The sequence below is a fragment of the Crotalus tigris genome, unplaced genomic scaffold (genome assembly GCF_016545835.1).
Source record: "Crotalus tigris isolate CLP2741 ecotype Arizona unplaced genomic scaffold, ASM1654583v1 scf7180000020719.984301794:720406, whole genome shotgun sequence".
NCBI lineage: Eukaryota > Metazoa > Chordata > Lepidosauria > Squamata > Viperidae > Crotalus > Crotalus tigris.
Genome location: NW_024098147.1, coordinates 565,001 through 586,143, shown reverse-complemented (window position 1 = coordinate 586,143; position 21,143 = coordinate 565,001). Strand labels below are relative to the sequence as shown.

Sequence of the window (21,143 nt, the reverse complement as noted above, 5' to 3'; positions counted from 1 at the left end):
AACATCTGGCTGACTGTGCGATGATCCATAATAATAATAATAAACCCTCTAACTAAAGAAATAAAAGAATTGAAACAAAGAATAACTGAGCATCTAGAACAGCACAAAAACAACAGAATAAGGCTGCCTGCATTGAAGCTTGTTCCAAAGAAACCGCTAGCACAAGCATTAAAAGATGCAAATACTGCAATATGAAGTATAAGCACCTGGGTAAGGACACAATAGGTAGACAAAATGCCAAATCCAGGCTGATTGTGCGATGATCCATAATAATAATAATAATAAAGTTGGAAGGGATCTTGGAGGTCATTAAGTCCAACCCTATACCATTTCAGACAAATGGCTGTCCAGTCTCTTCTTAAAAACTTCCAGTGTTGGAGCATCCAACACTGGATAGAATAGAATAGAATAGAATAGAATAGAATAGAATAGAATAGAATAAGGAATAGGAATAGGAATAGAATTACAGAATAGAATTATAGAATGGAATGGAATGGAATGGAATAGAATAGAATAGAACAGGAATAGGAATAGGAATAGAATAACAGAGTTGGAAGGGACCCTGGAGGTCTTCTAGTCCAACCCCCTGCTCATGGCAGAAGATCCTATCAGGGGTCTTCAAACTTGGCAACTTTAAGACTTGTGGACTTCAACTCCCAGAATTCCTCAGCCAGCCCTTCCAACTCGATGTTATTCTAGGTAAAGTGAAGGAAGTGGGTGCAGATGTCAACTCGAGGATAAGATGTTCCAGAGGGTGGGAGCCATGCCAGAAAAGGGTCCTCTCTGGGACCCCCCCCCCCGACTGGAATTCCTTGAACAGACGGGGTCCTCAGCAGCCCCTCCTGCTGCTGTGGATGGGGTGGGCCAATCCCCCCCGGACCCGTGCCGTGAAGGACTTTCAAGGTGACGACCAACACCTTGAATTGGACCCGGAGGAAAACCGGCAACCAGTGCAGTTTCCACAACCGTGGAGCGATAGAATTGTCCCTGTTCCTGCATTCTGCCTTTGTAGCTTCGGAATGCCCTTCAAGGGCAGCCCCAGGTAGAGCACACTGCAGTAGTCCAGCCGAGAGACGAACAGGGCACGAACAACTAACGGTCTTCCTTCTCTGCAGATATCAATTCAAAGGTCATCCCGAAGATTGCTTGAGACGGTCCAGCGAGGCACCTGCGGGGTAAACAAAAGACGCAAAAATTGAGTTGTTGCGGTATCTATGCTTCCTTCGTGCTTGAAAGTTGCGCTTCTTCCTGTAGCCCATGTGCCACACGAGGGTCCCGTGCGCTGGATCTCTCTCATCTCTCCCCCCCACCGTTGCTTTTCTCTGCCACAGGGGTCACTGACCTGGGACGCTGAGCTCCTGAGCATGGTACAAGTGATGCCATTGAGAGGACCCGGGTGGACCTGGCCTGTGTGTGTGGAAGCCTCGCGCTGCAAACATCTGGAACGCGTTCCCGTCTCAGCGGTGACTTGTTCTCTTTCTAAAACTGACCTGGGAGTGATCGTCGAAATGCATATAAATAAGGCAAAATAAATATAGAAATAAAATAAAGAATTAAATGAATGGCTTAAATGAGTGAGGGGCCCAATCGGTTTGCAAAATCCAATTTCGAATGAGAACAGAAAATTTGGCGCAAGGTTTCCATGTGTTACTCGGCAGATCTGCCGCATTTAAGGGGGGGGGAAGCCCTAGTGGATGGAAGGAACTGCCCCCACTGGTCCTCTCAGGACAGCGCTAACTCTGTAGGGTTAATCAAAAGAATTAAAATTAATTAAAATTAATTAATTTTACTGAAAGTGGTTGCTGGAAAGTCAGGTGGAATCTTAATGGTCCCCCACGCAAAGCAAAAAGCAATTCTTCCCGTTCCAGACAACCGGGCAGCTCATGCATTGCCGCAAGGTTGTTTTGAGGATGCTGAGGTGCTGGGCAGATAACAGGTCATCCTCAGGGAGCAGTGACCTTGGAGTCAGGCTAGAGCAGTGGTTCTCAACCTGTGGGTCGGGACCCCATTTGGGGTCGAACGACCATTTCACGGCGGTCGCCAAACAAGGCTGTCCGCCATTTTTTCCCCTTTTCTTTGGCCACGCCCCTGGTACCCGGTGATGTATAAGTGGTTGGGGGTCACCACAACATGGGGAACTGTATTATGAGGTCGCGGCATTAGAAAGGTTGAGAACCACTGGGCTAGAACCATCCATCTCATCTCCAAAGACGATCCACCCCTCGAATTCCCACATCTAACAAAATGAAATTCAAGGATGAAAAAAGGAAGGTTCTACATTTAGGCAAGAAAAACCAAACGTACAGGGATAGTATAGGTCAGTGGTGGCAAACCTTTTAGAGACCGAGTGCCCAAACCGCAACCCAAAACCCACTTATTTATCGCAAAGTGCCAGGGCCGCATCAGCATTGTGGTGCCCTTGGGGAGGGGGCAGGGAGGTGCCTCTGGCACACAAAAAACGGGGGCGCAAAAATGGGCCACTGTGCTGCAAGGCGCAAAAATGCCCATGCCGTGGGGTGCAGATACAAGGCGCTGCACCATGCAAGAACGGGGCAAGGCTAGTATCACATAGGCACTAGCCCCACCCCATTTGCAGCACATGCGTGCTCGCGGCCCCATGCAGGCATGCACGTATGTAAAATGCTCCCCCCTCCCTTTCTTCCAGTCCAGCAATCAACAATGGTTGGTGACCTCTGCTCTACCACCTCTACTCCAGCTTGTTAGTCGGCCGCTTCGCCTCCTTTGTGCTGGGTGGAGCTCCTGTTCCGGGCAGCGGTGGTGGCCTGATGCACCTGCTGCTGGCGGTGGTGGTGTGTGTGCCAACAGAGAGGGCTCTGAGTGTCGCCTCTGGCATAATAATAATAATGATAAAGTTGGAAGGGACCTTGGAGGTCATCTAGTCCAAGCCCCTGCTCAGGCAGGAAACCCTATATCATTTTGGACAAATGGCTGTCCAGTTTCTTTTTAAAAACTTCCAGTGTTGGAGCATTCACCGCTTCTGGAGGCAGGTGGTTCCACTGGTTAATTGTTCTCACTGTCAGGAAGTTTCCACTTAGTTCCAGGTTGCTTCTCTCTTTGGTTAGTTTCCATCCGTTGCTTCTGGTCCTGTCTTCAGGCGCTTTGGAGAATAGCTTGACTCCCTCTTCTTTGGGGCAGCCCCTGAGATACTGGAAGACTGCTATCCTGTCCCCCCTTGTCCTTCTCTTCATTAAACTAGACCTACCCAATTCCAGCAACCGTTCCTTATCTGTTTTAGCCTCCAGTCCCCTCATCATCTTTGTTGCTCTTCTCTGCACTCTTTCCAGAGTCTCAGCATCTTTTTTACATCGTGGTGACCAAAACTGGCTGCCGTATTCCAAGTGTGGCCTTACCAAGGCCTTGTAAAGTGGTATTAATACTTCACATGATCTTGATTCCATTCCTCTGTTAATGCAGCCTAGCACTGTGTTGGCTTTTTTGGCAGCTGTATCACACGGCTGGCTCCTATTTAAGGGATTGTCCACGAGGACTCTGAGAAGCGAGGAGGATTAGCCAAAGGAGAGGATTCCATCCACAAGCCCCCATCCCTCCCCAGGAGGAAAAACATGTCTCATTTTCAGAAAGGGCTGGCAATTCTCCAGCAGGAGGGACACATGCCACGGAGAAAAATCAGGGGACAAGGGGCCAGCCTTCTAGCACTGGTGATGTTACCTAGTTTGGTAGTGAAATGTCTGCAAGGAAGCAGCCAAACTCAGAGAGCACAAAGGACCCCCCACAGTCCTCCTCTTCCTCTCCCTACTCAAGTCTGCAACCCCTCTCTCTTTTAGCACTGATAATGGTCCCTAGATGGGTCATGAAACATCTCCAATAAAACCACCCAGCTCAGGGAGCACCAAGGACCCCCCAGTCCTCCTCCATCTCCCTTCTAGCACTGATGATGTTACCTAGTTGGGTTATGAAATGTCTGCAAGAAAACCACCCAGTCAGAGAGCACCAAGGGCCCCACAGTTGCCCCCTTTCCTCCTCCTCTCCACACCCCACTCCCTTCTAGCACTGATGATGTTCCCTAGTTGGGTCATGAAACGTCTACAAGGGAAGCATCAAGCTCAGAGAGCACCAAGGAATCCACACTCGTAACTGTCTTCCTCCTCCTCCTCTCCACAAACCCCCCTCCCTTCTAGCACTGATGACGTTCCCTAGTTGGGTCACAAAATGTGTGCAAGAACCAACCAAAGTCGGAGAGCACCAAGGACCCCACTGTCCTCTTCCTCTTCTCCACAAACCTTACTACCGCTGGCGATGTCCCCTCGTTCGGCAATGAAAGATCTGTAGGGAAACGATCAGAAATGCTCAGAAAGCATCATGGAGCCCACAGTCTGGGGGTGGGGTGGGGTGGGGGGAAGGCTGCTCTCTCTAAAATCTCACTGGGCCAGTAAAATGAACCAATTCAGAATGTTAAGCTAAAGATCTGGGTGCTTTCCTTCTTGCTGTCCTCCCCAAAAAACCCCTAAAGTTAGTCCTTGACTTACGACTGGCAGCCTAGTGACGGTTCAAGGCGACAACGGAACACACACACCCCCGGAGCAACTCACGATCCGATTTCGAAGTTGTGATAACTGCATCTCCACATGACCACACCCTCACCTCCAATGGTGCTTTGCAGCACACCCAGGTCACCCTTTTTGATGATCTCTCTCTCTATATCTATCTATCTATCTATCTATCTATCTATCTATCTATCTATCTATCTATCTATCTATCTATCTCTATCTCTCTATATATATCTATCTCTATATCTCTCTCTCTCTCTCTCTCTCTCTCTCTCTCTCTCTCTCTCTCTCTATATATATATATATATATATATATATATATATCTATATATCTATCTCTATCTCTATCTATCTCTATATCTATCTATATCTATCTATCTCTCTATATCTATGTCTATATCTATCTATATTTATCTATATCTATTTATCTCTCTCTTTCTATCTTATCTATCTATCTATCTATCTATCTATCTATCTATCTATCTATCTATCTATCTATCTATCTTTATATCTCTATCTATCTATCTATCTATCTATATTTTGCTGGGTTTCTTTCTCATTTCCAATTTTAAAAAGCACCCACATTGGGCGAAACTTATTTCTTAAAAGACGGCCGTGTTTGCTTAATGACTGACACACACAGACAAAAAAAAGTCCAATCTGGTTATATGATGTCTTAACTTACAACCAAAATGATTTATGAATTATGTAACAATTCCAGGCTCCGTTACGGTCGTATGTCCGAGGACTACCAATGTTGATTCTTCCGGCCCCCAGCAGACAGGAGGTGTTGCGTTAAATCAGGGGTCCCCAAGGTTGGCCCCTTTAAGGCTGGTGGACTTCAACTCCCAGAATTCCTCAGCCAGCAAAGCTGCGTTAAATCAGGGGTCCCCAAGCTTGGCCCCTTTAAGGCTGGTGGACTTCAACTCCCAGAATTCCTCAGCCAGCAAAACTGGCTGAGGAATTCTGGGAGTTGAAGTCCACCAGCCTTAAAGGGGCCAAGCTTGGGGACCCCTGGGTTAAATGGCACCAAATCAAACACGGAAATCCTTAAAACCTACTCTTTGCAAAGATTAATTATATTTATTCCGGGGCTTCCCACTGCAACCACAAACCCCATCGTCTCTAAGGAGCCGAAAGGCGGGCTGCCCCACCCGGCTGGAGGGAACCAGCTCCAAGATGAGAGCCCCCGTCCACACTTCCTAAAGATTCTTCACACGATACACAACCTCACAAACCCGGCAAAGGGAGAGCGGAGGGCTGCTGGCGAGCCTTCTCGGGCCCAGCGGCTGAGTCCGTTGGCCCTCAAGACAACGGACGCACGTCTCGGACGAAGCGGGAAGCTCCCCTTCATGCACCATCCTTGCCAGCAGGTTGGAAGAAAGAGACAATTGCAGGAAGACGCTGCACTTGTGAAGGCATCCTCGGATGGACGCAGCACGGCCTCCTGCTTTTCCAGGCTGTTTGTCTAGCCAGGTAGCTCGTCTTCCGCCTTCCGTCGGGCCGCGGCTGCAGAAAATGCCATGTTGGCTGGCAGTGGTTGGGGGAACGGGCTCCGGCCGAGCGACGCCCCGGGCCGGGTGCAGCAGCTGGGATCCTAGGTGCTCGCTGGTCGCCGTTCAATCCTGGGCTGCTCCTCGGGGTCTTGGGGCTGCGGAGAATCCTCCCCCGGCACCATGGGCTGCCTCTGCTGAGGCCGGGGATGAGGAGCTGCCTCGGAGCGTGGTTCGGCAGAGGGGGGCGCCCTTCAGGGTCAGGGAGGAGGCCGAGGAGATCTGGGACGGGGGAGAAGGACGGTGGAAGCGGTCAATCACCAGGAGACGGGGAGTTCTAGTCCTGTCTTAGGCATAAAAGACAGCTGGGTGACCTTGGGCCAATCACCAGGAGACGGGGAGTTCTAGTCCCGCCTTAGGCATGAAAGACAGCGGGTGACTTTGGGCCAATCAGCAGGAGATGGGGAGTTCTAGTCCCGCCTTAGGCAGGAAAGACAGCTGGGTGACTTTGGGCCAATCACCAGGAGACGGTGAGTTCTAGTCCCGCCTTAGCCGTGAAAGTCAAACTGGGTGACTTTGGGCCAGTCACCAGGAGACGGTGAGTTCTAGTCCCGTCTTAGGCATGAAAGCCACTGGGTGACTTTGGGCCAGTCACCGGCAGATGTTGAGTACTAGTTCTGTCTTAGGCACAAAAGCCAGCTGGGTGAGTTTGGGCCAATCACCAGGAGATGGTGAGTTTTAGTCCTGCCTTAGACATGAAAGGTCCATAAGAGGACTTTTCAGGATTCGATTCAGGATGTGGAAATTGCACCTTTACTCTACAACAGGGGTCCCCAATCTGTGGGCCGCAGCCTGCTACCGGTCCGTGGTCTATTGGGTCCCAGGCCACAGGAATAGGTAGCGAATGCGCACATGTGTGCACGCACCCTCCCTACTCGCACTAGTGTAACCACACTGGTGCTAGTGGCCCTGTTTGCACATGTGTGGAGGCACTAGCACAGGAGCGGGCACCCTTGGCTCTTTTATGACTCATGGACTTCAACTCCCAGAATTCCTGAGCCAGCATGGGGGAACTATGGACCCCTCATGACTCGGGGACTTCAACTCCCAGAATTCCTGAGCCAGCATGGCTCAGCATGGAAACCTCTCTCTTTCCCCTCAGCGTGGCTGGCTCAGGAACGCTGGGAGTTGAAGTCCACCAGTCATGAGGGGGCCATAGTTCCCCCATGCTGGCTCAGGGAGTCTGGGAGTTGAAGTCCACCAGTCATAAAAGAGCCAAGGTTGCCTAGCCCTGCACTAGCGCCACCACCAGTGTCACGCAGGCACTAGCAGTGGGTGCTAGTGGCCTGTTTGTGCATGCGTGCGGGCACCAGTGCCATTATGAGTGTGTGCAGCCCGCCCTGCGCAGGCCCGTTTTGCGTACATACGCATGCTGCACACATGCGCGTCCTTTCCCCTGCTCCTCCCTTTCTCTCCGGGCCACCAACCCGGAAAAGTTGGGGCGCTCTGCTCTACACGCAAGAAAAGTCCAGAAGGCAGATAAAACTTCCAAAAATCCTTGAAGGGCCATTCGGGAGAAGCGTTCACCACGGGGCTTACCTCCACCAGGACGTAATCTCCCGGCTGCGCTCGGACGGCCGATGCCGCCGCAGTCCCGTCGCTCATCTCCACATCCGGGAAGATGACTTTGGCTCCGCCGTCGTTCCTGCCCCACAGCTCCAGCGGGGAGCGCTTGCTGGGCTAGAAAGGCCAAGGGGGAGTGGGGGGAAGGGAGGTCAGGAGGCTGGGTGGCCACCGCCAGCCAGCTGCTCTGGGGCACTCAGCGCATACCGTCCCGTCGCTCCCGGGGCGCCACTTGGGACAGGTGGAAGGCAACGGACAAGTTGGAGCTGGGCACGGTTTTCGGAAGAATAAATCCGAAACTGGGCAATGCCAAATCTCCCCGGCAAAGTCCAAGTCAGATTGTGCAACTGGAAGGCTTGTGTGGCTGAGTCCTACCTGGAGATCTGTCTGTCTGGCCGTCTCCTTCACTCTCTATCCCTCTCACTCTATCATTCTATCAGTCTATCACTATCACTCTATTTATTGACTATCTATCTATCACACTATCACCATCATCTAGCTAGCTGGCTATATCACTCTATCATCTATCACATTATCACTCTATATGTATCATCTATTTATCACTATCACTCCATCTACTCTCACACTATCATTCTATCATGCTATCTATCACTCTATATCTATCATCTATCTGTCTGTCGAATCTATATCACATTATCTATCAACTATTATCCATCACACTATCACTGTATCATGTTATCTATCACGCTGTATCTATCATCTATTTGTCACTATCACTCTATCTATCAACTATCATCTATCACACTATCATGCTACATATCACTTATCTATCTATCTATCTATCATCTATCTATCTATCTATCTATCTATCTATCTATCTATCTATCTATCTATCTATCTATCTACCCATCCATCCATATCATCCATCCATCCATCCATATCGGTCCCTATCTCTCTCTCTCTCTATCCATCCATCCATATCTATCATCTATCCATCCATCCATCCATATCTATCTATCTCTATCTATCTATCCATCCATATCCATCCATCCATATCTATCATCTATCTATCTATATCTATCTATCTACAGTATCTATCTATCCATCCATATCTATCTATCTATCTATCTATCTATCTATCTATCTATCTATCTATCTATCTATCTATCTACCCATCGATCCATATCTATCATCCATCCATCTCCGTCCCCATCTCTCTCTCTCTCCATCCATATCTATCTATCTATCTATCTATCTATCTATCTATCTATCTATCTATCTATCTATCTATCTATCTATCTATCTATAGAAAACATTAGTCAAGCATTTATCAGGATGATATTTCCTGCCTTGGGCATCAGATTAGACTAGAGGACCTCAAAGTGCCCCTCGAACCCTATCCTTATTCTTATCCTTATCCTATTGTTTTATTATATCTTATTGCTATCCATCTATCCATATCTTTCCTTCTTTCCTTCCTTCCTTCCCTCCCTTCCTCCCTCCCTTTCCACTCATCCATCCACCTCCATCACCTCTCTCTCTCTTTCTCCTCCCCCCTCCCTCCCTCCCTCCCGTTTCCCTGCCGTCCACTCGTGTCCCTCTCCCCAGGGACTCCGAGCGTTGCCCTCTCGCCTGCCCGACACCCCAGGATCCCAGGATCCAGCCTGCCTGGACCGACCAGAGCCTGCTCACCCCTTCCACCAGGACCACCTGGGTCTGACCCACGGCAGCCGCGTGGAGGCGGGAAGCCCCCTCCCGGAAGGCCACGTTGAGCTCCTCCAGCCGACGCTTCTTCACTTCGGGGGGGACGTCGTCCAGCAGGCGGTGAAAAGCCCGGGTTTTCTGGGGAGCAGAGCGACAGAGGGAGGGCAGTCAGGACTTGTGGAAGCCAGATGCAGGGCCAGGCCACGAGCGTCCAGCCAGGGGCTGACCTAGCAGCTGACCATACCAATAACAACCAGCCCAGGATGGCCCCTGCACTGGACAGCCCTGTAGGGTAGGCCAGACTAAGAAACTGACGCCACGTAGATCCATGCCCCAAAATTTCTCTGGCTCTGAGACATTTCTTGTGAATTTTGACCCGCTTTATGACTGTTCTTGACACGGCTCTTAAGTGAAACACAGGAGATGTTGAGTTCGTTACATGATTGTTAAGTGAACATGCCTTCCCCGTTGAGTTTGTCTGTCAGAGGGTCCCAAAAGAGGATCACACCATCCCGGGACGTTGCGACCGTCATAAATACGAGTCGGCTGCCCAGCGTCTGAATTTTGATCACGTGACCACAGGGATGCAGCAACAGGCGTGTGAAAAACGGTCACGGGTCACTTTCCGGCACTATTATAACTCTGAACAGTCACTGTTGTAAGTTGAGGACAGCCTGTGTTTTACTGGAATAATTCGGGAACAGAATCCCGTAAACCCAAATGAACGTCCGCTCCCTGACTTGATCTTCATGTCAACTTGGGTGGGGCTTGGCTGACGTGTTTTCCCGTGCTCCATTCTCGGCCTGGGCTGATGGCCCCCCTACTGGATCTCCCACCTGCCCCTCAAGATCCCTCCTGTTACAACCCTGGATTTTTGTGGTCTGAAGATTCTTTGGGCCAATCACCAGGAGACGGTGAGTTCTAGTCCCACCTTAGCCACGAAAGCCACTGGGTGACTTTGGGCCAATCAACAGGACTCAGGGAGTTCTAGTCCTGTCTTAGGCAGTAAAGCTGGTTGACTTTGGGCCAATCACCAGGAGACGGTGAGTTCTAGTCCCGCCTTAGGCATGAAAGCCACTGGGTGACTTTGGGCCAATCACCAGGAGACCGAGAGTTCTAGTCCCGCCTTAGGCAGTAAAACTAGCTGACTTTGGGCCAATCACCAGGAGACGGAGAGTTCTAGTCCCACCTTAGCCATGAAAGCCATTGGGTGACTTTGGGCCAATCAACAGAAGTCGATGAGTTCTAGTCCCATCTTAGGTAGTAAAGCTAGCTGACTTTGGGCCAATCACCAGGAGATGGTGAGTTCTAGTCCCGCCTTATGCATGAAAGCCAGCTGAGAGATTTGGGCCAATCACCAGGAGATGGTGAGTTCTAGTCCCGCCTTACGCATGAAAGCCAGCTGGGAGATTTGGGCCAATCACCAGGAGACGGTGAGTTCTAGTCTCGTTGTAGGCATGAAAGCCATCTGGGTGACTTTGGGCCAATCACCAAAAGATTGGGAGTTGTAGTCCCATCTCAGGCGTGAAAGCCAGCTATCCCTCTCTCTCAGCCCAACCCACCTCACAGGGTCGTTGTTCTGGGCAAAACAGGAGGAAGGAGTGTGGGATATATTCCCCGCCTTGAAATATTTGTCAAAAATCATAAAGGCTGGATGCAAATAAAGAACAATTCAGCCAACAGCCGCAACATGGGGCACATCTACCACAGATGTGAATCAGCCACCCCCCCAACCCCCCAGGTGCCACCCAGTCACGCCCTGGCCTCACCTGCCGCTGGCTGTAGGCAAAGATATAGGCGAAGTTGTAGCCGACCTCATGAAGGAGCGACAGCGTCTGCAGGTGATCGGCCTCCGTCTCTCCGCAAAAGCCGGTGATGAAGTCACTGGTGAGTGTTGCGCCTGCCACAGGAAGGTCATTTACAGAGAGTCCTCGTTTAGCGACCGTTCGAAGCTACGACAAGCCCCCCAAAGGTACCTATGACCCAATTTCCAAGATCACTCAGCCGCATCTCCTCCCCTCCCCAAACAATCACATATTTTGGGAACTTCCCAACCGACTCATATTAATGGCTATTTGCAGCATCCCAAGGTCAGCTGGTTGTACTTTTCAATAATTTTGAGGGTTTTTTGCCGATTTCCACCATTTCTGGAAAAAAAAACCCACATTGGATAATACGGATTTTTTTTAACGTCCACGCTGTTCACTTAATAACTCGTTTACTGTAGTTTTCGCTTGACAGCTGCAGTGTTCACTTAAACGACCGCTGCCAATGAATCAATACACTGGGCAAAACCGGCTGGGGGATTCTGGGAGTTGAAGTCCACCCATCTTGAAAGTTGCCACTTTGAAAAAAGGACGATCTAAATCAATAAATCATATGTAGCCATCCCCTTTAAGCCAGATTCCTGAAAAACTGAAAGGAAATCTCTAAACAATGGTATAGATCAGGGGTAGGCAACCTTGGCTCTTTTATGACTGGTGGACTTCAACTCCCAGAATTCCTGGGCTAGCATGGGGGAACTATGGCCCCCTCATGACTGGTGGACTTCAACTCCCAGAATTCCTGAGCCAGCATGGGGGAACTTTGGCCCCCTCATGACTCGTGGGCTTCAACTCCCAGAATTCCTGAGCCAGCCTGGCTCAGCTTGGAAACCTCTCCCTTTCCCCTCAGCATGGCTGGCTGAGGAATTCTGGGAGTTGAAGTCCACCAGTCATAAATGAGCCAAGGTTCCCCACCCCTGTCCTAGTTCACTCACCATCTCCAATGTGGAATACCCCCATCTTTACAGCTCCTAATTTTAAAATAAGCCCAGGGATAGAGGCCACCCCATGACATTCAACATGAGAGCAGACGGGTGACATGTAATCATGCAATTAAGGCAATGATGTCACAGAATTGCCACGTGGCTTCCCTCTCCCCATCGCCTGTATGTTATCTTCAAAGTCCATAAATAGGTCATTTGAGTCTGGCGGTCAACGTAGAACGTAACTGAGGGACCCACCTGATAAATAATCGCGGAGTTGGTGTACAAGCTCCAGGTATGATTCCCGCGTGTACCTGGAAGGATAAGAAGGTGGACGTCAGGCCCCAAACCAACAAGGAACACCTGAGGATGCTTCCAAGCTGACTTCTATACCTGTAGGCAAAATCTTGCCAGACTCAACACTCTGCAGCCTCAAATCCTCTCCAGACACACAGGTTTGTGTGCTGGAATGGGATACGTGTTCTGCTTTGTGTTGCAAATCAGAATCTAAGCCAGGGGTGTCAACGTCACGTGATGTGTGGTGACGCATCGTGACTTTTTCCCCATTGCCGGAGCTGGGGTGGCCCTGTGGACCAGCAATTTGACACCCCTGATCTAAGCGAACTCCCCCAATGTTTTAGCCCAGGGGCGGGCAACCTTGGGTCTTTTATGACTCATGGACTTCAACTCCCAGAATTCCTGGGTCAGCATGGGGGAACTTTGGCCCCCTCATGACTCGTGGGCTTCAACTCCCAGAATTCCTGAGCCAGCATGGGGGAACTATGGCCCCTTATGACTCGTGGACTTCGACTCCCAGAATTCCTGAGCCAGCATTGGGGAACTATGGCCCCCTCATGACTGGTGGACTTCAACTCCCAGAATTCCTGAGCCAGCATTGGGGAACTATGGCCCCCTCATGACTGGTGGACTTCAACTCCCAGAATTCCTGAGCCAGCGTGGGGGAACTATGGCCCCCTCATGACTGGTGGACTTCAACTCCCAGAATTCCTGAGCCAGCGTGGGGGAACTATGGCCCCCTCATGACTGGTGGACTTCAACTCCCAGAATTCCTGAGCCAGCATGGGGGAACTATGGCCCCCTCATGACTGGTAGACTTCAACTCCCAGAATTCCTGAGCCAGCCTGGCTCAGCTTGGAAACTTCTCCCTTTCCCCTCAGCATGGCTGGCTCAGGAATTCTGGGAGTTGAGTCCACCAGTCATAAAAGAGCCCAGGTTGCCTACTCCTGGTTTAGCCGAATGGGCTGCTGAAGGGGGAGGCCACCTGGCTAAACCTTTTTCAAGGTGCGTAACAATCGCTGTAGATACTCACAGACACACAAGCACACATCTTACCCCCTCTTCATGGCCTCCAGGATACGGGAGCTGCCACTTTGGGCGGGAAGGTGCACCTGTTTGCAGATATTGTGCCTTTCCCGCATGACCTCGAAGACCTGCAAAATGCAAAGAGGGTGTTATTGGGACGCTGCTGCTGGCTTTAGGACGGGAAGAGCTCAGCGGGGGGGGGGGAAAGACCCACCTCATCCGGGAAGTCTTTGGGATGCGGAGAAGTGAAGCGGACCCTCATCTCTGGGTCCACGGCGGCCACTCGGTCCAGCAGCTCTGCAAAACGCAACCCGCCCTTTTTGGCTTTGTAGACGGTCCGGAATCCTGCTCTGAGCTCAGGTGACGCCAGGGAGAGGAACTGGACCTCGGAGGTGTCCCGGTAACTGTTGACGTTCTGGCCCAAAAGGGTCACTTCCTTCACACCCTACAAGGAGAGGAGGAGGAAGAGGAGGAGGGGAGGGGAGGAAAGCAGGAGGAGGAGAGGAGGAGATGAAAGCAGAAAGAGGAGAGGAGAGGAGAGGAAAGGAGGATAAGGAGGGGAGAGGAGGAGAAGAGGAGGGAGAAGAGGAAAGCAGGAAGAGGAGAGGAGAGGAAAGGAGGGGAGTGGAGAGGAGAGGAAAGGAGAAGGAGGGGAGAGGAGGAGGAGGACGAGGAGAGGAGAGGAGGAGAGGAGAGAAAAGCAGGGAGGAGAGGAAAGGAAAGCAGGAAGAGGAGGAGAGGAAAGGAGGGGAGAGAGGAGAGGAAAGGAGAAGGAGGGGAGAGAGGACAAGGAGAGGAGGAGAGGAGAGGAGGTGGAGAGGAAAGGAAAAGGAGGGGAGGACGAAGAAAGGAGAAGAGGAGAGGAGAGGAGAGAAGGAGAGGAGAGGAGGAGGTGGAGAGGAGAGGAAAGAAAAAGGAGGGGAGAGGACAAGGAGAGGAGGTGGAGGAGGAGGAGAGGAGGTGGAGAGATGAGGAGGGGAGAGGAGGGGAGGAGGAGATGTATGTTAAAAATCAATAAAATATATTTTATTAAAAGAAACTCTTAAAAGTTCCAAGGTTGGACACCCCTGGTCTAGGCTCTCCTGCTCGAGCATGGGGTTGGACTAGAAGACCTCCAAGGTCCCTTCCAACTCTTCTGTGATTCTATTCTGGAGTCCCCCCTTCCCCAAAGGGGCTGGGAAGAGCACAGGATCTATCTCCGCCTCGGGCAGAGTTCTTGGCTGACTCTGCAGGCTCAGTCAAAGGCTCCAAGTCACAGGCCACCTACCTGGTCCGACAGCATCTGCACTTCCTGGAGAATGGACGCCAAGGGCCGGCTGCGCTCGCGCCCCCGCGTGAAGGGGACAATGCAGTAGCTGCACATGTTGTCACAGCCGCGCATGATGGACCTGGGAGGGGGAAAGCCATTCCCCGAGAATGTTAGGGAGACAACTGGTGGGAGACTGGGAGTCAGGTTGGGATCTGGCTTCCCTTCCCAAGACAAGACTTGTCACCTTCTGGCCATCCTCTTCACTCATGAACAACAGATGGACATCCTGAAATTCCATCTTAACGCCCTGCGCTTGTCAAGATCGGGGCCTGCTCACACAACGCTGAGCACATGGGATACTTTGGAAGGGGGTAAGAAGATGCAGAACTGTCCGAAAGGTGCTCCCCCCCCCGGAAAGGACATCTGGACTTTCTTTTTTTTTTGAAGACGTTTCCCTTCTCATCCAAAAAGCTTCTTCAGTTCTAGCTGAATGGTGGATAGGAGGACTTATACTCCTTGTAGACAGCTGGGCGTTAGCATTCTCTCTCTAAGAGTCATTTGAGGCCACTTGGGAGGTTTATCTGGGGCCCCTTGAGCAGTGCAATAGTCCACACCCATGGGGGCAATAGTCCATACCCATTTGCACCGTTCAGGGGACCCCGAGGGCACAGACGAACCCCCAAGTGGCCTCAATGACTCTCAGCAGGAGTACTAATAACCAGAAGACTGCTAAGGAATATAAATCTTTCCATCCCACACCTTTCAAGTCAGAATTGAAGAAGCTTCTTGGATGAGAAGCGAAACGGCTTCAAGGGAAAAAAATCAAGGAAGTCCAGTTGTCTTTTGGGGGGCGGGGGGAATCACCTTTGTGACAACCGTGATCTGGATGACTGAGTGTCTCCAGAGACAAGATGCCGAACTGCAAAAATTTTTTAAAAAGGAGATCAGCACCAGAAATCATCAGGAGCACAGATGGAGCTATTGAGGCATTTTTTTATTCCAGTAATACTTCCTTCTCATTTCTCTTTTGTTCTCTCTCCCTCCCCCTCTCATCTCCTTCTATCTACATCAATCTATCTAGAGATCAATCATTTTCTAGCTGGCCAACTATTTGGTTATCATCTAGCTATCATCTCAATTCTATTCTATTCTATTCTATTCTATTCTATTCTAATTCTATTCTGTTCTATTTCTAATTCTAATTCTATTCCATTCCATTCTGTTCTATTATTCCATTCCATTCCATATTTTCTATTCCATTCTATTGTTATTCTATTCTATTCTATTCCATTTCATTGTTATTCTATTCTATAATTCCATTCCATTCCATATTTTCTATTCTATTCTATTGTTATTCTATTCTATTCCATTCCATTGTTATTCTATTCTATTATTCCATTCCATTCCATATTTTCTATTTTATTCTATTCTATTCTATTGTTATTCTATTCTATTCCATTCCATTGTTATTCTATTCTATTCCATTCTATTGTTATTCTATTCTATTCTATTTCATTGTTATTCTATTCTATTCTAAATTTTATTCTGTTCTGTTCTATTCTATTCCATTGTTATTCTATTCTATTCTATTATTCCATTCCATTCCATATTTTCTATTCTATTCTATTCCATTGTTGTTCTATTCTATTCTAAATCTTATTCTATTCTGTTCTGTTCTATTCTATTTCTATTCTGCTCTAATTCTATTCTATTCTGCTCTAATTCTATTCTATTCTATTCTATTCTATTCTATTCTATTCTATTCTATTCTATTCTATTCTATTCCCTAATCCATCTGTGTCTATCATAGCTAGCTATCTAGTTATAACCTATCTAGTTAGCACCTCTCTAGCTGTCTGTCTTTATGTCGATCTGCCTCTCCAAGGAAGATGCGCAGTTTAGAAATATGAATTACGAATCAATCTTCACTGCCCGGAGCCCCTTCCTAAGGCCGATGGGTGGTTAAGAAACACAAACTCTCTCTCTATAAATGAATCAATCCATCTTGGGCGTTTTCCACCTTCCAGGCTCCCAGGTTGGATCAAAGCAGCAAACAAACCGGGGTTTCCCCTTACACGAAGGCCGTGGTTGCGCCAGGGCCGAGGTGGACGGGCAAAATGTCTGCGTAGGTCTCGTCCAAAGAGAGGAGGACGTTGGCCGCCTGCTGGCCGGATTCAGCCACCGCCAAGAGCCGGGGCAGGTCCCGGTAAGCGTCCGGTCCGGCCACAATATCGACCAGCTTCTCCTCGTCCAAAATTTTCTCCTTCAGCCTCTCGGCCATGCAGCCTGCGAGAAGAGGCAGAAGCGTGAGGCGAAGAGGAGGAAATAAACGCACAGACTCTTGATCTGGAGATTTCACCTTGCTTCGAACCAGATTGACAGATTCAAAATCAAAGCTGCAGAAGAGACAGGAATCCTTTTGGTCTAGCAAGGGAGAGGGGAATGGCTTTTTAATGCTCCCACAGATGAGAAATAACTCACAGCTAGATTTCCTATTTATGAGGGGAGTGGGGGGGGGCATTCAAAACATTGCGGCGCTTTTTCCCACAAGTATTGACTTATTTTATTTTTTATTATTATCAGCTAGACTTCTATCCCTCCATTTCTTACGCCTTTGCATGTGTGCGCGCTTACCTAGGAAACGAAGCTGGATTATTCAGATTTCTATCCCAAGTTTATTATAAAAGACTCAAGGGGGGCGAACGTACCTAATCCACCTTTCCCCTTGTATTTTGCCCACAACAACCCAGTGAGGTGGTCTGGGCTGAGGGAGTGACTGGCAGGACTAGAACTCCCAGTCTCCTGGTGATGGGCCCGCGTCACCCAATCGGCTTTGATGCCTAAGGCAGAACTAGAACTCCCAGTCTCCTGATGATGGGCGCCAGTCACCCAATTGACTTTCATGCCTAAGGCAGGACTAGAACTCCCAGTCTCCTGATGATGGGCTCAAGTCACCCAATCGGCTTTCGTGCCTAAGGTGAGACTAGAACTCCCAGTCTCCTGGTGATGGGCCCACATCTACCCAATCGGCTTTCGTGTCTAAGGTGGGACTAGAACTCCCAGCCTGATGATGGACCCACATCACCCAATTGGCTTTCGTCCCTAAGGCAGAACTAGAACTCCCAGTCTCCTGATGATGGGCCCAAGTCACCCAATTAGCTTTCGTGCCTAAGGTGGGACTAGAACTCTCAGTCTCCTGATGATGGGCCCAAGTCACCCAATCAGCTTTCGTCCTTAAGGTGGAACTAAAACTCCCAGTCTCCTGGTGATGGGCCCACATCTACCCAATCGGCTTTCGTGCCTAAAGTGGGACTAGAACTCCCAGTCTCCTGATGATGAGCCCAAGTCACCCACTTGGCTTTGATGTCTAAGGTGGGACTAGAACTCACAGTCTCCTGGTGATTGGCTCCAAGTCACCCAATCGGCTTTCAAGCCTAAAGTAGGACTAGAACTAATTATCTCTTGGTGATTGGCCCAAAGTCATCCATTTGGTGTTCAGGTCTAAGGTGGGACTAGAACTCCCAGTCTCCTGATGATGGACCCATGTCACCCAATTGGCTTTCGTGCCTAAGGCAGGACTAGAACTCACCACCTCCTGGGGATTGGCCCAAAATCACCCAGCCAGCTTTCGTGCCTAAGGCGGGACTAGAACTCACAGTCTCCTGGTTCCTAGCCTGGTGCTTCCACCACTAAACTGGGATATTGGGTTGACTAAACTCTGGGAAGCTCCAGCTTTTGAAAAACCTGGCCTAGCCTTTCATCCCAGCCCTAGGTTCATCAGATACTGCCAGTCCAGCCCCAGGTGGTCTCCCTTCCTGCAAGACCCTTTGCTCTGAGTGCTTACATTACCTAAGATCCCAATCCGCAGGGATCCCCTGGAGCGTTGCCGTTTGGCCTTGAGGGTTTTGAACACAGCCAGGCGATTCCAGACCGTCTGCTCGGCTTTCTCCCTGTGAAACAATCAACCGTGGATGAACCTTTTCACCTAGAAACTCTGCTCAACTTGGAGAGGGGTCCTGAGTCCTTCCCTGCCCCTTCCGGGAATCCAGAACAGAATAACAGAGTTGGAAGGGATCTTGGAGGTCTTCTAGTCCAACCCCATGCTCAGGCAGGAGACTATATGCCAGGTGTGTCCAACCTTGGAATTTTAAGGCTTGTGGACTTCAGCTCCCAGAATTCACCACGATGTAAAAAAGATGTCGAGATTCTAGGAACAGTGCAGAGAAGAGCAACAAAGATGATGAGGGGACCGGAGGCTAAAACATATAAGGAACAGTTGCTGGAATTGGGTAGGTCTAGTTTAATGAAGAGAAGGACGAGGGGGGACAGGATAGCTGTGTTTCAGTATCTCAGGGGCTGCCCCAAAGAATAGGGAGTCAAGCTATTCTCCAAAGCGCCTGAAGGTAGGACAAGAAGCAACGGATGGAAACTAATCAAGGAGAGAAGCAACCTGGAATTAAGGAGAAACTTCCTGACAGTTAGAACAATTAATCAGTGGAACAACCTGCCTCCAGAAGTTGTGGGTGCAGGAACTGAGTACGTCTAATTTAATGAAGAGAAGGACGAGGGGGGACATGATGGCAGTCTTCCAGGATCTCAGGGGCTGCCCCAAAGAAGAGGGGTCAAGCTATTCTCCAAAGCGCCTGTTTTTGTAGCCTTCGGACCAACTCAATTGAAAAAAAACCAGGAATTGTGCACCCTCAGAGGGGAAGAGTTTCCGTAGGATCCGTCAGAACATTTAGAATCCGGCTTACCAGGATCAAGCCAGGATTCCAAGCCTGTGTTTCTTTAACAGAGGGACAGAATCAAGATCACGTGAAGTGTTAACACCACTTTACAAGGCCTTGGTAAGGCCACACTTGGAACATGGCATCTAGTTTTGGTCACTATGATATAAGAAAGATGTTGAGACTCTGGAAAGAGTACAGAGAAGAGCAACAAAGATGATCAGGGGACTGGAGGCGAAAACATATAAGGACAGTTGCTGGAATTGGGGATGTCCAGTTTAACAAAGAGAAGGACGAGGGGGGGGGCATGATAGCAGCCTTCCAGTCTCTCAGGGGCTGCCCCAAAGAAGAGGGAGTCAAGCTGTTCTCTAAAACGGCTGAAGGCAGGACAAGAAGCAACGGATGGAAACTCATCAAGGAGAGAAGCAACCTAGAACTAAGGCGAAACTTCCTGACAGTGGGAACAATTACAAGTGGAACAACCTTTCTCCAGAAGCGGGGAATTGGGAATTGAAGTCCACAAGTCTTAAAGTGGCCAAGTTTGAAGACCCTTGCCTTACAACAAAACTGGGGCCAGAATTTCTATTGCTATGCAGTGGCAGTTAGCTGAATTGTGCCCAATTTCATGATGGTTTTAGCCACGGTTGTTAACTTCAGCACATCTTCTTCGTTGTCCTTCAAATATTCTTCCAAAGCCGTTTTTGTTTCTTTCCTCAACCATCTGATGTACTTGCAATGTTTCACACCCACCTATTTGCCTTGTTAAGTAAGAGTCTGTCAACATCTCTGCGAAGGATGAAGGATTGATTGATTCATTGTCATTATTTTTCTGCTCTTCCTATCCATTGCTTTTAGTTCTGCTTGAGTCCAGGCCACTATTCCAGCTGTGTACCTAATGACTGGAATTGCCCAGGTGTTGATTGCCTTTATGGTATTTCCTCCATTGAGTTTGGACTTTTAAGAGTTTCTTCACTCTCTTGATGTATTTACCTCTAATCTTTTTCTTGACTTCAGCGTGCTTGATGTTGTCGGCTTGAAGGATACCCAAGTATTTGTAGCAATCTTCCTCATCCAGACTCTTAATGTTATTTTTGTGGGGCATCTTGATTCCTTCAGTTTTCACTATTTTTCCTTGTTTGATGGTAAGTATGGCACATTTGTCCAAGCCAAACTCCATTACAATATCTTGGCTGTATATATGGACAGTGTTGAGCAGCGATTCTATTTCAGATGAAGTTTTTTCATACAGCTTCAGATCATCCATGTAAAGGAGGTGGGATAGTCTGGCAGATGTTTTTGATGTTTGATAGCCATATCCTGAGTTATTCAGTATGGTTGACAGAGGAAACAGTGCAGTGACAAATAGTAGTGGTGATAGTGAATCTGTCAATGCTGCTAACATCGGTTTTTGCATTGACAACAGATGGAAATGTAGCCATCTTTTCCCCTTTACTTTAGAGTTAGATGATGCTGGGAGGGGCGGGATGTGAATGAGAGCCCAGTTAGACATAACAACACTAAACTTAGTGAGAGAATCCAGGTTATTGAGCCCAGAGCTGATATACGACTGTTAATTGGAGGAGGGAATTGTGCTTTGATACTATGTTCCCAGGGGAAGGGAATTCAGTTTTTGGCTTCGATTATGTAGTGCCGATATAGTGCTACTCGAATAAAAGATTCTTTAAGGTAAACAATGCCTCAAAGTTCTTTTGAAGAGCTTCATCTGTCAGAACCATGACAGAATCTGCTTGAAATATTCCTCTCTTGATATTAACCTCTCCCAGTCCC

The 21,143-nt window shown here is 49.0% G+C and overlaps 2 protein-coding genes across 9 annotated transcripts in view; one reads left to right on the top strand and one right to left on the bottom strand.

Moving 5' to 3' along the window:
- LOC120319389 (BPI fold-containing family B member 4-like) overlaps positions 1-1,571 on the top strand; it is a 31,554-nt gene extending 29,983 nt beyond the window's left edge. For 5 of the 6 annotated variants that reach the window (XM_039368210.1, XM_039368208.1, XM_039368209.1 and 2 more), the window contains 2 exons: positions 1,116-1,175; positions 1,332-1,571. In XM_039368210.1, the coding sequence (XP_039224144.1) occupies positions 1,116-1,150 (35 nt within the window). In that variant the 3' untranslated portion in view covers positions 1,151-1,175; positions 1,332-1,571. Of the gene's footprint in view, positions 1-1,115; positions 1,209-1,331 lie in introns of all 6 variants that reach the window. The other variant, XR_005559748.1, reaches the window with a different exon arrangement.
- A 3,929-nt stretch (positions 1,572-5,500) lies between these two features.
- Positions 5,501-21,143, bottom strand: part of CDK5RAP1 (CDK5 regulatory subunit associated protein 1) — a 21,779-nt gene continuing 6,136 nt past the window's right edge. For all 3 annotated transcript variants that reach the window (XM_039368201.1, XM_039368203.1, XM_039368202.1), the window contains exons 5-14: positions 18,478-18,578; positions 16,704-16,914; positions 14,647-14,767; positions 13,594-13,824; positions 13,410-13,507; positions 12,315-12,370; positions 11,080-11,210; positions 9,299-9,448; positions 7,622-7,762; positions 5,501-6,304 (exon numbers count right to left, since the gene is read on the bottom strand). In XM_039368201.1, the coding sequence (XP_039224135.1) occupies positions 6,149-6,304; positions 7,622-7,762; positions 9,299-9,448; positions 11,080-11,210; positions 12,315-12,370; positions 13,410-13,507; positions 13,594-13,824; positions 14,647-14,767; positions 16,704-16,914; positions 18,478-18,578 (1,396 nt within the window). In that variant the 3' untranslated portion in view covers positions 5,501-6,148. The remainder of the gene's footprint in view (positions 6,305-7,621; positions 7,763-9,298; positions 9,449-11,079; positions 11,211-12,314; positions 12,371-13,409; positions 13,508-13,593; positions 13,825-14,646; positions 14,768-16,703; positions 16,915-18,477; positions 18,579-21,143) is intronic.